This window comes from Gnatocerus cornutus, chromosome 7 (assembly GCF_029298725.1).
Source record: "Gnatocerus cornutus isolate USDA-ARS CGAHR chromosome 7, icGnaCorn1.1, whole genome shotgun sequence".
In the NCBI taxonomy this organism is placed as follows: Eukaryota; Metazoa; Arthropoda; class Insecta; order Coleoptera; family Tenebrionidae; genus Gnatocerus; species Gnatocerus cornutus.
The window spans coordinates 14717611-14730968 of record NC_142239.1 but is presented as its reverse complement, the minus strand read 5'-3'; the positions used below and the strand labels follow the sequence as shown (position 1 = coordinate 14730968).

At 37.5% G+C, this 13358-nt stretch overlaps 5 protein-coding genes across 5 annotated transcripts; 3 read left to right on the top strand and 2 right to left on the bottom strand.

Moving 5' to 3' along the window:
- Positions 1-109: 109 nt before the first annotated feature.
- IntS9 (integrator complex subunit 9) lies at positions 110-2934 on the bottom strand. Its single transcript, XM_088042494.1, has 7 exons — positions 2544-2934; positions 2306-2497; positions 1854-2258; positions 1244-1804; positions 1096-1198; positions 499-1046; positions 110-454 (listed from the first exon to the last, which is right to left on the bottom strand). The coding sequence occupies exons 1-7, from the start codon at positions 2550-2552 to the stop codon at positions 335-337; spliced, it is 1938 nt and encodes a 645-aa protein (XP_087898620.1). The 5' UTR covers positions 2553-2934; the 3' UTR covers positions 110-334.
- Positions 2935-2981: 47 nt separating this feature from the next.
- Positions 2982-6589, top strand: LOC148171419 (uncharacterized). The gene is made up of 2 exons (XM_088042493.1): positions 2982-3074; positions 3132-6589. Exon 2 carries the CDS (start codon positions 3136-3138, stop codon positions 6538-6540), a length of 3405 nt encoding a protein of 1134 aa, XP_087898619.1. The 5' UTR covers positions 2982-3074; positions 3132-3135; the 3' UTR covers positions 6541-6589.
- On the bottom strand, positions 6499-8032 carry Tsen54 (tRNA splicing endonuclease subunit 54). Its single transcript, XM_088042497.1, has 5 exons — positions 7633-8032; positions 7427-7585; positions 7196-7340; positions 6798-7150; positions 6499-6744 (listed from the first exon to the last, which is right to left on the bottom strand). The coding sequence occupies exons 1-5, from the start codon at positions 7647-7649 to the stop codon at positions 6627-6629; spliced, it is 792 nt and encodes a 263-aa protein (XP_087898623.1). The 5' UTR covers positions 7650-8032; the 3' UTR covers positions 6499-6626.
- A 14-nt stretch (positions 8033-8046) lies between these two features.
- Positions 8047-9808, top strand: Hs3st-B (Heparan sulfate 3-O sulfotransferase-B). Its single transcript, XM_088042496.1, has 4 exons — positions 8047-8227; positions 8439-8603; positions 8652-8823; positions 8870-9808. The coding sequence occupies exons 2-4, from the start codon at positions 8481-8483 to the stop codon at positions 9613-9615; spliced, it is 1041 nt and encodes a 346-aa protein (XP_087898622.1). The 5' UTR covers positions 8047-8227; positions 8439-8480; the 3' UTR covers positions 9616-9808.
- A 2134-nt stretch (positions 9809-11942) lies between these two features.
- On the top strand, positions 11943-13155 carry LOC148171416 (odorant receptor 83a-like). Its single transcript, XM_088042316.1, has 5 exons — positions 11943-12163; positions 12207-12476; positions 12528-12747; positions 12797-12895; positions 12940-13155. The coding sequence occupies exons 1-5, from the start codon at positions 11949-11951 to the stop codon at positions 13153-13155; spliced, it is 1020 nt and encodes a 339-aa protein (XP_087898442.1). The 5' UTR covers positions 11943-11948.
- Positions 13156-13358: the final 203 nt, after the last annotated feature.

Sequence of the window (13358 nt, the reverse complement as noted above, 5' to 3'; positions counted from 1 at the left end):
CGAAGATATTGACAGATTACTACGTATGATGCACACTACGCCATACGTCGATCCACTGTTCTTTGTTATACCCGGAAAATTACCATTTAGTAGACAAAACAAACTTAAATAGGTTGCGCGTTTACCTGTCCATCCTATGGTAGTTTTTATTGTTTTCCTTTTTTGCTTTCTCACATTCATATAAAAATACCCAACAAAAATGTCTCGCAATTTTAAAATCCACTTTAACTTAGTTTCTTAGGTAATAAACGTAAAATCCCTAAACTTTCACCACCATAACGACAATTTGACGTTAAATCAAATGCGACTCATTACTTTCGTCGCATTAATTTAACTAAAATTTTTTCAAACACTGCATAACAATGTTCCTCAATTTAGTCCTTAGTTTCTCATCACCGTTACAAACCACATGCGTGCTGTTGTCCTCCAACTGGATCAAAGCATCTTCATCTTGCTGCAAGAAAGCGTTAAAACCAATCGTACTGTAAAGAAACTCACCAAATGAATGACTATAACGCTGCCGTGCGATTCCACTTTGGGTTCATTTATTCCCTCCTGCATCAATTTTTGCAAAAAGTCGTTAACATTAAAGCTCCCCCACTCGTACTTGATGTACTTATTCGTTTTATTGACGGAAGTAGCCAAATCCCGGATATTATGTACGTTGTCTTTAATGCTCAAAGTTCCAGTAATCGTGGCTAAGGAAATCCCAGGTTTTACTTCCACCGGCATAATTTTCTGCGCCACATCCGTTTCGATGTAAACTTGCCCGTGTTTTCGCTTTAAGGGTAAATTAATTACCTCTCCCCATTTGTAGGGTATTAAGGTCCGATCAGGACTTGCTTCAATGACATAATCTGTTAAATTAGGGGCTGAAACTGGGGGTTGGGTGTAGCATTCAGGAACCACGAGCGTGTTTGGTTTTAAGTCGCGAATTAGTTTATTAGCTTGGGTGAAGTTGAGCGAGGTGTCGATGGCACAATGCGCGACTTTCATTTGTAGGGGTTGATAGGGGGCTAAGGCTTCAATGTAGTCGAAATCGGGTTCTGGAATCAAAAATGGGGTATAAAAACATGGAAAAAATGACCATTTTACCTGTGAAAACAATACAGTTCCTCGGATTGTTCCCCCATAATTCAATAAACTGGACTACATCCCCAAACCGCAGACAGGGGTGCCCGCAGAATACAACACACGGCTGCAAAAACACAATTATTACTAGAACCATCCCTATGAAACAAACCTCTTGAAAGTCAGTGCTGAAACCATCCGAATAAATATGTTTAAAGTGTTTCAACTTGTTGTTCTTCACCAGAAGTCCATGAGGGAACGGTTCTTCAGTAACATACACTTTGTTTTGTTTAACTGAAGACAACCACTCTGCCAGAATGTTGGAATATGCTAAACTAGTGTCGGCCACTGGAGATATAAAAAACATGGGGCAATTAGAAACCCCCAAATCTTGCATTTTTACAGAAAGGCATTCAAACAAATCGTAGACAACTCCTGTGGGATAACAGGGGATTAACACGTTTCCGCCCCCACGGAGGGTTAATCCGACAACAACGCAGAGAACTCCCAACATGGAGTCGGGGTTGCTAATAGGGGTTTGTGTGAGATCAGTCATTATTAAGACATCCGCGTTTTTTAGTGATTGGTGGTCCATTGGGCGGGGGTGCGTGGTGAGGGTGCTTGAACCGCTCAAGTAGACTATTTTTTCGTGATCTGAGGTGATAATCCAGTTGGAGGAGCCCAAACAGAAGCCCGAACTTGAAGGCATGACTTTTAGAGCCCCATAGATATCCTAGAAATAATTTTAAGAAGCTTGCACTCAAGTACTGACAAGTTTTTACAATTTTTTCGTTGTAGCCAACCATTTGAATCCTAGACAGGCTAGTATTGACGTCATTCATATTGTATAGTTGTTTCCAAGACTTTGGTTTAAAGGAGTCGCTTAGAGGGTATGGTAACTTATGAATGAAGTTCTTCCACTGTGTCGCCAAGTTTGCCTTAGGACACTGCTCAATGTAGTTTACCAGTTCCTCTAATAACAAACGTCCAATATGAAGAGTAGGTTCAGTTGCATAAACTCTTCCTTGAAACCCAGTCTGCTCTGTGATGAACGGTAGAGCCATCATGCACAAATAATTTGAAATTAAAATAACATCAACTTGAGCAAAATCAATGAGTTTATGCAACGGGGGGCTAAACTCAGGCGGGGAGTCGATAAACACGCGGTCTCCATTCTCTTTTAATTCCTACAAAGCTCCAATGGGTAAAGTTTAACAGAACTGGTAGATCTCACCCCTTCTAAATCAGAATCAGTCACATCATTGGGCATCCAGTTTGGTAGATTCAAAAGGCGGCCTGAAGGGACAAACGACAAGGGCAAGAAATTGAGCACTGATTGCATGGACAGTCCACAATCTAACATCAACGTTATTTCTTTGAAAGTTAAGATGTAACAGGGCTTATTAGGGTCGTTAGTCAGGCAGTACTGAAAAAAAGATTGCAACTAAGAAAATTGATTAGAAGATCCAAACCAGCTTCATTTTGAGAATTTGCGTTAAAAGTCCACTAATAAACGGTTGGAATAACTTTCTTCGCCGGCTAAACAATAATGTTTACAAAAAGAGGTTAAGGCAAATTCAGCAAATTGGGTCTACGGCTAAAAAGTAGGCACAAAAACACATTATTTACTCAACCAATCAGATTCAAGTATTTTTAGTTCATCCGTGGTCAAGTCACCAGTAACCTTAGCCAGTAACAGTCAAAATGTTCCATGAAGCTACATCGCGCGTTTTCGGCAATTTCTTCATCTTACAGTAACATTGAAACTCAGTTGATTGAATTTAGGTTGAACATAGTAAAACCAAAACGTTCAGCTAAGAGCAGCTATTTCAATTATAGTAAAATTAATGGTCGATTCCGCCACTGTGTTGGGAACCCCTGATCCAGTAAACGTCAAATTTGAAGAACCACATTGTGCAATCTATTTATCCCTTCATTTTTTGATTATTGAGTGTTATTTCCCGTCCAGTCCAGTTTGGACGTGTCCCCGAACTCACAGGAAGGTAATTTATTCAATTAGTTACACTTGTCAATAAGATACAATAAAGTTCTCGCTGCAGCAACATGGACATCGCAAAAACCTTCGTTTCAAAGTTTCACAACTTGGAAGGCACTACCATCGGTGAAAAACGAAAACATTTTTTCCAATTACTACACACCCACTCCCAACTCCATCAAAACGAGAAATTACTGGAAATTATTACACCACAATTAACACCACAGACACACTTTGAAAGAGTTTGTTTCATAGATTTTTTAATTTACTTCCGCAGACAAAAAGAACTGTTTAACGAGTTCTTGAAAGGGAATGACGTCGTTGTGAGCAAACTCTCCAAGCAGCGATGGTTTTTCGAAAAGATATACCAAGGAAATAGTAATGAGTTTATAAATCAGTTTTTACCAACCCTTAGTTTCAGTCTTAGGATCAAAATCTTGAAGAAACTAGTTTTAGTTCTGAATGAACAACAGAGTGATGAGCTGTTTGATGCTCTTTTGGAGCGTTATGGAGTCTTCATCGCGCTAAATGTACTTACTTCCTGTAGCATCCCGAAAATTGAAGAAGTCATGGTAAATCATCCTGTAAAACTATGGATTAGTCAGCTTAAAATTTTGTACAACAGAAAACCAGACCTCATGTATTTGTACGCAGAAGAGCGGGTTAAACATGATGGTAATTACTCCTGTCTCAATAATTGTACCATTTTGCGGTTCATTGCGGCGCGAGACCCTGAAATGTACTGCAACTTACAGGAGAAATATAAATTCAATGTGTATGGAAGCATCGGAAAGCGATCAACTAAACGGATCGTCCGGTTGAAAAAAAACAGTATTATGGCTCGCCCAGAACTGTTTGTATGCAAATTACATTCAGCGCAGCTTGTTAGAAACATGGGCAAAGATTTTCATGTTGTTTACTCAAAGATGTTTCCAAAGAAAATTGAGTCTGTTTTCACGCCATGGCAAGACATTGCGAATTCCAGGCTGCTACCACATTACGTTAAAAGTCGTCAGTTTGAGCTGTTCCAACAGACGTTCAGTCGAATTTTTTGTGATCCTTTGGAACTGGCGTGGGGCTCCTCCATGAACAGTAACTACTCAACCTTTATGATGGGGATTATTACAAACGGAGAAGAGCGAGAGAAGTGGGCTCGGTTGAAACTAAACGAAAAGGAGAGTCAGTGGTTAAAATACTTCACCACCCCAAGCTGTCTTGAGGTCATTAAACCCAAATTTAAATTTAGCGCAATTGGAAAACAAATTGAGTATGTTAGAACGGTGACTGAGTGTTGTCTCGTAAACAAGGACTGGAATGCTCTTCTAGATCTCTGCCAGCTATTATGTGACACTAACAGAACCGACGACAAATCAGTCCACAGTAAGCTCTTGGAACTCTTATCATCGCAGCGTGTCTTCGAGAATTTAACAGAAGCTCATTGGAAGTACCTCCAAATAATTATTGGCAAGGCTGAGTCCTCATTAGCTGCCCCCGCCATTTTCCAGTATTTTGCTTTCATGCACAGACACGCCACTGTTAGAGAAGACGTACTTGTCCAGTTACTAAAAGAGGTGAAATGGGTCGCTTCTTTGAATCATTTAGTCTTGGATAAGACCATAGAACGAGAGCTTCTACTACTGTTGATTAAGCTGGCTCCAGAAATCTGCGAAGACAGTGTAGTAAAAGCCGATCTTCACCTTGTTGTGGCGTGTAGAGACTTCTCGAAACACCACTCTAGGGAGAAAATCCAAATTTTTGACCACCCTCGTTTGGTCCAGTCACTGAAAGATTCTGTAAAGGTGGAGGAAATAGAAGAGGATGTGCGTAAAAAGGCGTTTGAATGGGTGATCACCAAACATCCACATGATAACGAATTGATTGAGATATTTTGGGCCAACTTCCACCTCCTGGTAACGAAGAAACTAATCTTTTGGTTTTTGAAACACAATCCCACTAAGGTGGCGTCAAACATGACCACATTCCTTACCGTTGTTTTGAAAGAAATGTCCTTCAATTTCGACTACAAAGAAGAGCCGCTCCTATGGAAAGCCATCAAGTCGTACAGCCACCTGAAGATGGACCAAATGGTCGTCGATTTTTGCTTAACCAAGTTGAACGACGACGACTTCGACAATAAAACTTTGTTAGCTGATCCTCTAGCTCTTTTGATGCCTCCCATCGACTTCATTAAGTTAGTTGAAAGCTTCAAACCGACTTCCCCGACGGTAGATTTGACCGACACCGTGCTCAACGACAGATTCCAACTCCAAAGAAAAATGTTGAAGGCATTCGTACACTTAACAGCCCCCCAGGAAATCCTGCCTGTGATCCTCGACTTTATGAGCGGAGACTACGTGGCATCGTGTCTTAGTCCTCTTCACAGCTCTCTGTACCAGTACCCAGAAAACGCAGTATCTACCATTCTCGACAAAATTTGTGCAATTGGAGCAGTCTCGGTGAAGAAGCACGGATTTTACTTAATTTGCATCACTCAGAAGGAGACCTCGATTTTGGAGGCGGTTGAGAGGTGCTCTTTGAGTCAGTCCATAGCCATGGCGTATCAGCACTTCATTAAAAACCCATCAAAGTCTTCATGGGGGCTCGTTACAACAAAGTTACAAAAATTGGACAATAATGACCACTTTACTTGTTTGCTTCTTGTGAACACCCCCGCACCAAAAAACTACAAAGGGCGGTACTTTGAAGCCGCTTATGAAGTCTTCAAGACGAAGGAAAACAGATTTTTGAATGTCCTAGTGGACAAGCTCCAGGAAGAAGTCATTGGAGAACTCAGCACACGGTTTTTTACCACAATACAAGATGATTTTCTACGCATGAATAGATCAGACTTTCTAGTTTCGTGTCTTCTGCTATTTTCGTCTGAAGAGTCCAAGCTGGAGATCGTCGTTGAAGGACTTCGTCGTTTTAAACAGCGAAGTTGGTCGTTACAGTCACACGAAGCAAAAGAGAAGCTCAATAAATTCGTGATGACTTTTTCCACACTATACATGGAGTCCAAAAAACACGATCCACCACTAGTCGCTAGTTTCGCCGAAGAGTTTTCCAAGATTTTCAAATCAGTCGAAGCCTTTGAAGAGCACATAATACTGTCGTTGATTCAGTTCAAAAATGAAAGTAACGCGGATCTTAGTAGATCCATTATAAATTTACATAACCGCTTGATCGGTACTTACGGAAAACTTATATTCAACATTTTTGCTGCTTCTGTGATAAAAATATTTCCCAAGTTTCTCCCCGAGGAGAGTTGTAGGTTTCAGTTTTACTGTAATCTACTCAACTTCGGTCAAAGTACAGAGGATGCTCTCTTGGTTATAAAGTTGGTTCCGATGGAAAAACCCCAACTGAAGGAAACTGCGGAAAATTATTACAAGACGTTGGAGGTTTTACGTGGGGGAAATGAAACTGTACAATTACACTTGTGTCGCAAATGTAAGTTATCACTTACAACTTAACATTATCATGTTAAAAGTTTTTAAGAGAAATATATCTTTGTTCAATGAATATATTGAGTTGCGTTGGCGCAAGTCGACTTGAAACCCTACAAGATTGGGATTTCGGTACTGTAAAACTTGTAGAATGCAACATTAGCATCTGCCACCACCGCATGAGTAGTCAAATTCTTCGCATCTACAGAAGTAGCGAACTCCTGACTTGTACTAGAAAAAAATTCCTACATAATTTAAGTCCTTGAATGATTCAACTGCCTTACCTAACTACCAGATTGAAACTCTCCCCTTTACCAGTGGTGCTCGGCACTTGAACATTAAAATCTGGTTGAATATCATAACGCCCATTTGGCTCAAAACATTTTGGTCCAATCTGTCTCAACTTTTCAAAAATCTCAGTCTCTGGACTCATTTTTGCAATTTTGGCTGGAGGACTTTCAGGTTGACTTTGAGAACACCCTGGCTCATCATTTTTATGTTGAAACTTCTTGGATTTTAGCCTGTAGCCATGTAAAACTAGTTGTTTATATGCAAGATACTTGTCCACACTTTGAATATTTCTGAAGGCCTCTTCAATGCTCACAGGCATCTCCTTCCAAGTCAACTCCAATTTGTTCTAAAACAACAACAGAATAACGCTGAGGGAAAAGTTCGGAATTACCGTTTCTAAAAGGTAGAGAGTCTCTTGAGCGTTGAGAAACTTCCCATTTTTGTTTTGTTCGCCATAATTCGCTACTGCTCCAGTCTTTTTTGTGACTTTGGCGATGTTTTTCTCTGGTAACCACTCAGCAGTAGCTCTGGCAATTCTATGAAATAAAAATAGTTCATTTGAACAAATTAAGAACAGACATGACTTCTTGACTCCACATCACACCCTGACTCTAATTTTTACCTTCGATCCACACGTTGATGTCTCAAAATCCTTTCCAAGTCTTCTAAACATTTTTCTAGGGGTTCTTTGTCTTTTAGTTCCTCCAGGAATAATTTTGACTCCAACTGTTTGGCTTTTTTAATTATAGGATTGTTGTGGTCACTGATAAGCTTCTCAGCTCTGCAATTTTATGCTCAAAAATCGCACTTTTTAGTATTAGTACTTACAAGTCAGTGCTGGTCATAATTTCAAATTTTGTTTAGTAAACACAATTTTAGGTTATGTTGTCAAGTTGGCAAAATAATAACTGAAAGAATCACTCCTAACAATTAACGTAACTGTATAAAACCACACTAATTAGCTAATCCCCAAAGTTACGATTTTTCCTCACAAATTTTGTAATTTAAGTTGCCGGCATTTCAGCCACATCTTACCGTAGAGCAGTTACTTTAACTACTTTATTAGTTCAAATAAAATTTAAAAATACCGGGATTTCTATCGTTTTTATTTAATAATAATACCACGGCGGGACTTCAGATTTATAAATAATTTGACTGGAGTTAATTAATTTATGGATAAAAATAAAATTTTTGAGTGTCCTCACACTAGCGCTACAAAGTGGATCATCCGAACTACGCAGCAAAATCCCAGTCGTTGTTGACATTTTCCAGATTTCTTTGAGGTTAACAGACTTCAAGGGTCAACAAAAATGGGCAGAGAATATAAATTTGTAACTTATTAAATCAGTGATATAAATAGATTTCAGTTTGAAAATGAACAGCAGAAAAAGATACATATTGCGAAGGCAATGTCTCACGAAATGTAAGTTTACGTTATGCAACCAATTTAAAGAATGTAAATCTTATTCATAAGTATGAGAAGAATGTTGTTTATATTTATTTAAATATTATTTACATGTACTTGAATTGTTTTATTTGTTGAATTGAGGGTAATGAGAGGTATTGCAATACATTTATCTAATCTTAACTTTTTTTTTGCACTTGAAACTTAATATTTGTTTATATTTTTGCAGGTTGATAATGATCCCGCGAGACTCCAATGATTGAAATTTCTAATGGAAATACTAATTTCAAGAAAAGTTATTTTAGCCCTACTTACCCTGGCTGCCATATCTTTTTATATCAGTTATACATTTAACACATGTCTAGTCAGTAGCATAGCCAAAGCATTGCCAAAAGTGAGTTTGGAAGACTAACCTGAGCCTCCTTGTAACTTATTTTTACAGTGGCACCATCATCCAGTAGTACCAAATGAAAATACCATAATTCACTACAGGACTTCTGTTCGTGTGGTACCGCTCTTGGACGGTAATGAATCAGACATATCGCCGAAATACAAGTTTTTTCGCGAACAGGGTTTGCGTCCCATGCGACAACTTCCAAGTGCTTTAATTATAGGTAAAACAAATTTAATAAGATGATTTAAACGTCTTAAATATCGCAGGTGTTAAAAAGGGCGGCACCCGCGCTCTCTTGGAGTTCATTCGCATTCACCCCGACGTTCGAGCGGCCGGTAGCGAGGTCCACTTCTTTGACAAGAACTACCCTCGTGGTTTTCAGTGGTACCGTCAACGAATGCCTCCAACCCTCGAGGGCCAACTTACCATTGAAAAAACACCTTCGTATTTTATAACGAAAGAAGCACCAAGACGCGTTCAGCACATGAATCCCTCCACTAAACTCTTAGTAGTAGTTAGAGACCCAGTCACTAGAGCAATTTCTGATTATACTCAAGCTGTTTCGAAAAAACCCGACATGAAACCCTTTGATCAACTCGTTTTCATCAATAGCTCAATTGGAACAATCGTCGATACCTCTTGGGGACCTATCAAACTCGGCATTTATTCGCGATATTTAGCTAGATGGTTGAAATATTTTCCGTTGTCACAGTTTTTGTTTATTAGCGGGGAAAGGTTGGTCGTGGATCCGGCCATTGAGTTGAAGAGAGTTCAGGATTTTTTGGGGTTGAAAAGGGTTGTTTCGGAAAGGCATTTTTATTTTAATTCGACGAAAGGATTTCCGTGCTTGTTTAAGAGTGAAGGCCACAGCACACCGCACTGCTTAGGGAAAACCAAAGGGAGAAACCATCCGTATATTGATCCCATTATTATACAAAGATTGCGCGATTTTTATAGACCTTTTAATATTCGGTTTTATGAAATGACGGGCATCAATTTCGGATGGGCTTGATCATATTACAAAGTTAAGCTAGACCAATGTCAATTTACGTAACGTATACCTCTAATATCAGACTTTTTGTTTTGATTATACAATATTGTACAAGTTTTTGATTGTTTTTCTTATTGATATTATTCGATTTTTGTTGAAGGTTGTACTTTGTACTTACACTAATGTAGCTTTTTATTAAAAGTTTGAGGATTGACTTGCGTTTTTTTATCATCAATTTCCACTCCCATTTGGCTTTAAGAAAAAAAAACATGTCGTAACTAACACCATCGCAGCAGTTTTCACACCTGAAAACTAAACATTTTAGGGATTTAACAGTTTTCAATCTAGAAGCCGACACACATTGCACACATGGCCTGTCTAAAATCGAAATTTAACCTCCGTTTACTCATCAAGTATTGAAAAATTATATATCAACAAATCGCATTTTCCTTCCGCGCCATCAATAAAAAAATACCAAGAGATAAAAAAAAAATACTTTTAATTTGAATAATAAACATTTAAATAAACTTCCCCCTGCAAAGTACATATCTGTCCACCCACTAATTTTTGTCAACCGCTGTAATTACCATTAAATTATGCCACAGGGGTTAAAAAGGATTAATTACATGTTCAAGTTGGAAACTTTGTTTTAACTACTTCCATCAGTAATTAGTTCGCATTATTCCGTCCGTTGCAGCCAGTACAACTCTGGAATTTATGTTTAAACTAAAGTATTTGACCGGTGCGACTCTCGTACTGAAATGGTCGATTTTGCACCTAATCCACACAAAATTTCTTCTCAAAAAATTTCTCTTCTTCATGTGGTGCGTGCATTTTGTTACTTCATATTTTGTGAGTGAGGCGTTTCTTGAGGACATAACATTTTTCAACGTTTTCTTGCTTTGCAGACTGGAAATGACTCGGAAATTGTTGGTTTATCGTCGTACCTCTTGTTTGGTTTTGCCCGAATTTTTCTCCACACACACGGAGGCTTATGTACTTTTAATTCAAGAACTAGAGAACATTCTGATTTTGTCTGGACTTTGTACGAAACGCCGTGGTGTAGATGCGATTTACTCTATCAAAAAAACCTCGTGATGGTCCGACTTCGCGTGGAAAAACTCTTTTACGCGAAAGCTGCAAATTACTTTACTTTGTCTGCGGCTGTTTCTAACAGTAACTGAAAGAAGTCTCATGGTTTATAAATGAAAAGTGTTTTTAGGTTTTACGCAGCAAGTTAGTGGGAACAAAGAAATGGAGGAATGAAAAAACTGGCCTCAATTTTGTTCAAAAGAGTATCTTTAGATTTAAGTTTTTATGTTAGTAGTGGTAATAAAATTATCGCAAGTTGTTTCATTGTTTAAATACAAACTATTTTACTGCCGCTGAAATGGAACGGCGGATATGCATCGAGATTTGATTTTATAATAATTATAGGTGCAAATCAATAACATGTTTTTTAGGGTGGAAATGGAAATGACACTGAGAGAAAAAAAACAAAATTTTTACATTTCCATCAAGCAAAAAATGTTAGTTTATCCACTTAATTGAGATTCGAAATATGTAGATTTAATGTGTCATGTCATAACTAATAAAGTTTTATAAAAACTAAATTGATATAAGTAATAATAAAAATTTGAAATTTATATTTACTATAAAAATCAAAAGAAGAAAAATCTACATAAATAACTCGTTCATAAGGCTGTTACGACACATATTAAAGTCTCATATTATAATTTCTTAAACTTAAACCGATTTTTAAATTTAATTATTATTAAGCTGACCTGATCTGTTTTCATTATTTTTTGTGACAATTATTTCTTAAATTTTTTATCATCCTCCAGCCAATGATTTTTATTGTTACAACAATTTTCATAACGAATGAGAAAAATTAAATAAAACCCCCACACCCCTCCAAAAGTGTATGTTTCCTACCCACTAATTATCCCATTGAATAACACTCTTAGATTAATTACACGTTGAAGTTTGGAACTTCGTTTAAAACATTTTTAACTAGTTTTATCTATTAATTACCTCGTAGCGTCTGCCGCTAACAGTCCAAATGTCGAAATTAAAGTACTTGCAGGGAGCGACTTTTGTTTTAAAATGGGCTGTTTTGTACCCCATTGACGAGCAAACTCCGCTTTTTAAAAAAATCCTTTATTTATTATGGTGTGTGTATTTTATTTCCACTTTAATGATAACGGTGGGGCAGTGTGTAATCGAATTGGTGATTCAACCTTTTGATCTGATCGAAGAGAAATTACTTGTAACGACCACAAGTATTGTAATTTGAAGATATCCGGATTTTTTATTAACAACTCAATTTTTCAGCGATTTATTTGTGTTTGTTCATGAATTTTGTGATTTTTTTCTACTACGCGCAGAATTTGGTAACTTTAGTGACTAACATCAGTGAGAATTTCCTTGAAGAAAGTGATAATGGAATTGAGGAAATTAGCATGGCAAGTTACAAGATACTCACTGATAAATTACCTGTTTATTGGACGTGTTCTCTGATCTGTTCGGCTCTTTACACAGGTTTTGGGCCGATTTTGACTAGAACTAGGTTTGCATAACTTTTTTTGTACACTCGGTATATTGGGTTTTAGGACTCTGCCCGTGCCTGGTTGGTTTCCTTACAATGCCACCAAATCGCCTTTGTATGAAATAAGTTTTCTGTGGCAGCTTTTGTGTCAGATTAATCTAGCAATAATTTATGGCAGTTCTGATATTATTTACCCCACAATGACTCTTTTAATTGGACATCAGTTCAGAATTTTAGCTGTTAATTTTAAGAATTGCTTCTACTATTCGTTGTGGAGATGTGGAGTTCCGAAAGAAATCGTTAAAGAGTTTAAGAGCCAACTTGACAACCAAGAGTAAGTAGAAATTAAACAGTTCTCATCTTTGAAGTTCAGTTTTTGCTCCAGTTTGTTGAATCTTATGAGTCGTTATCAACAGATTTTTGATATAAGAGAGCAGCCCCAGTTTACCCTCATCAATGTCAATTACTTGAAGAAGAACATAAAACATCACATTCTTCTTCTGAGTTATTGTGACGACTTAAATCAAATCATGGGCTTATTTCTGATGACAAAAATAGTTTCGGCGTTTTTCAACGTCATTCTCGTCATCTTCAGTATCATCTCAGTAAAATCCATACTGTATATTATAAATAAAACTATTCTTTTAATTTTAGACAGGGAATTATGGGGAAGTCGTTGGATTCGCATCATATGTAATCTTTGGTTTCGCTGAAATATTTCTGTACACTTATAGTGGTCAAATTTTAACCGAAGTAAATATTTCTACTGTTAAATTTTTAACTTATTGTACTTCCAGAACGCAGACTTCTTGTGGTGCCTCTACGACAGTCCGTGGTATTTATGCGACTTAAAATTTCAAAAAATCTTTCTCATGGTTCAAATGCGAGTGGAAAAAATGATTTATACCAAAGCAGGAAGCTATTTCACACTATCCGCCACAATGTTTCTTCAAGTTTTGCGAAGTATTTTTTCATATGCGGCTGTGTTAAATGAAGTTAGCGGTACGAAATAAAAAAAACATTTTGGTTGAAGCAATGGTTGCCACATTTAGATTTCTAGTCGTACTACATAAAATGTATTTTTTAACAATTTTCATGATTAAAGTTTATAGCAAGCAAGCTGTAGTTCCGGAAATGGACACTTTTGCTGTTAGGTGCCTACTCAACATTTCAATCGCTTCTAATTCAGTTATTTGTTGACGTACGGGAAAAATTA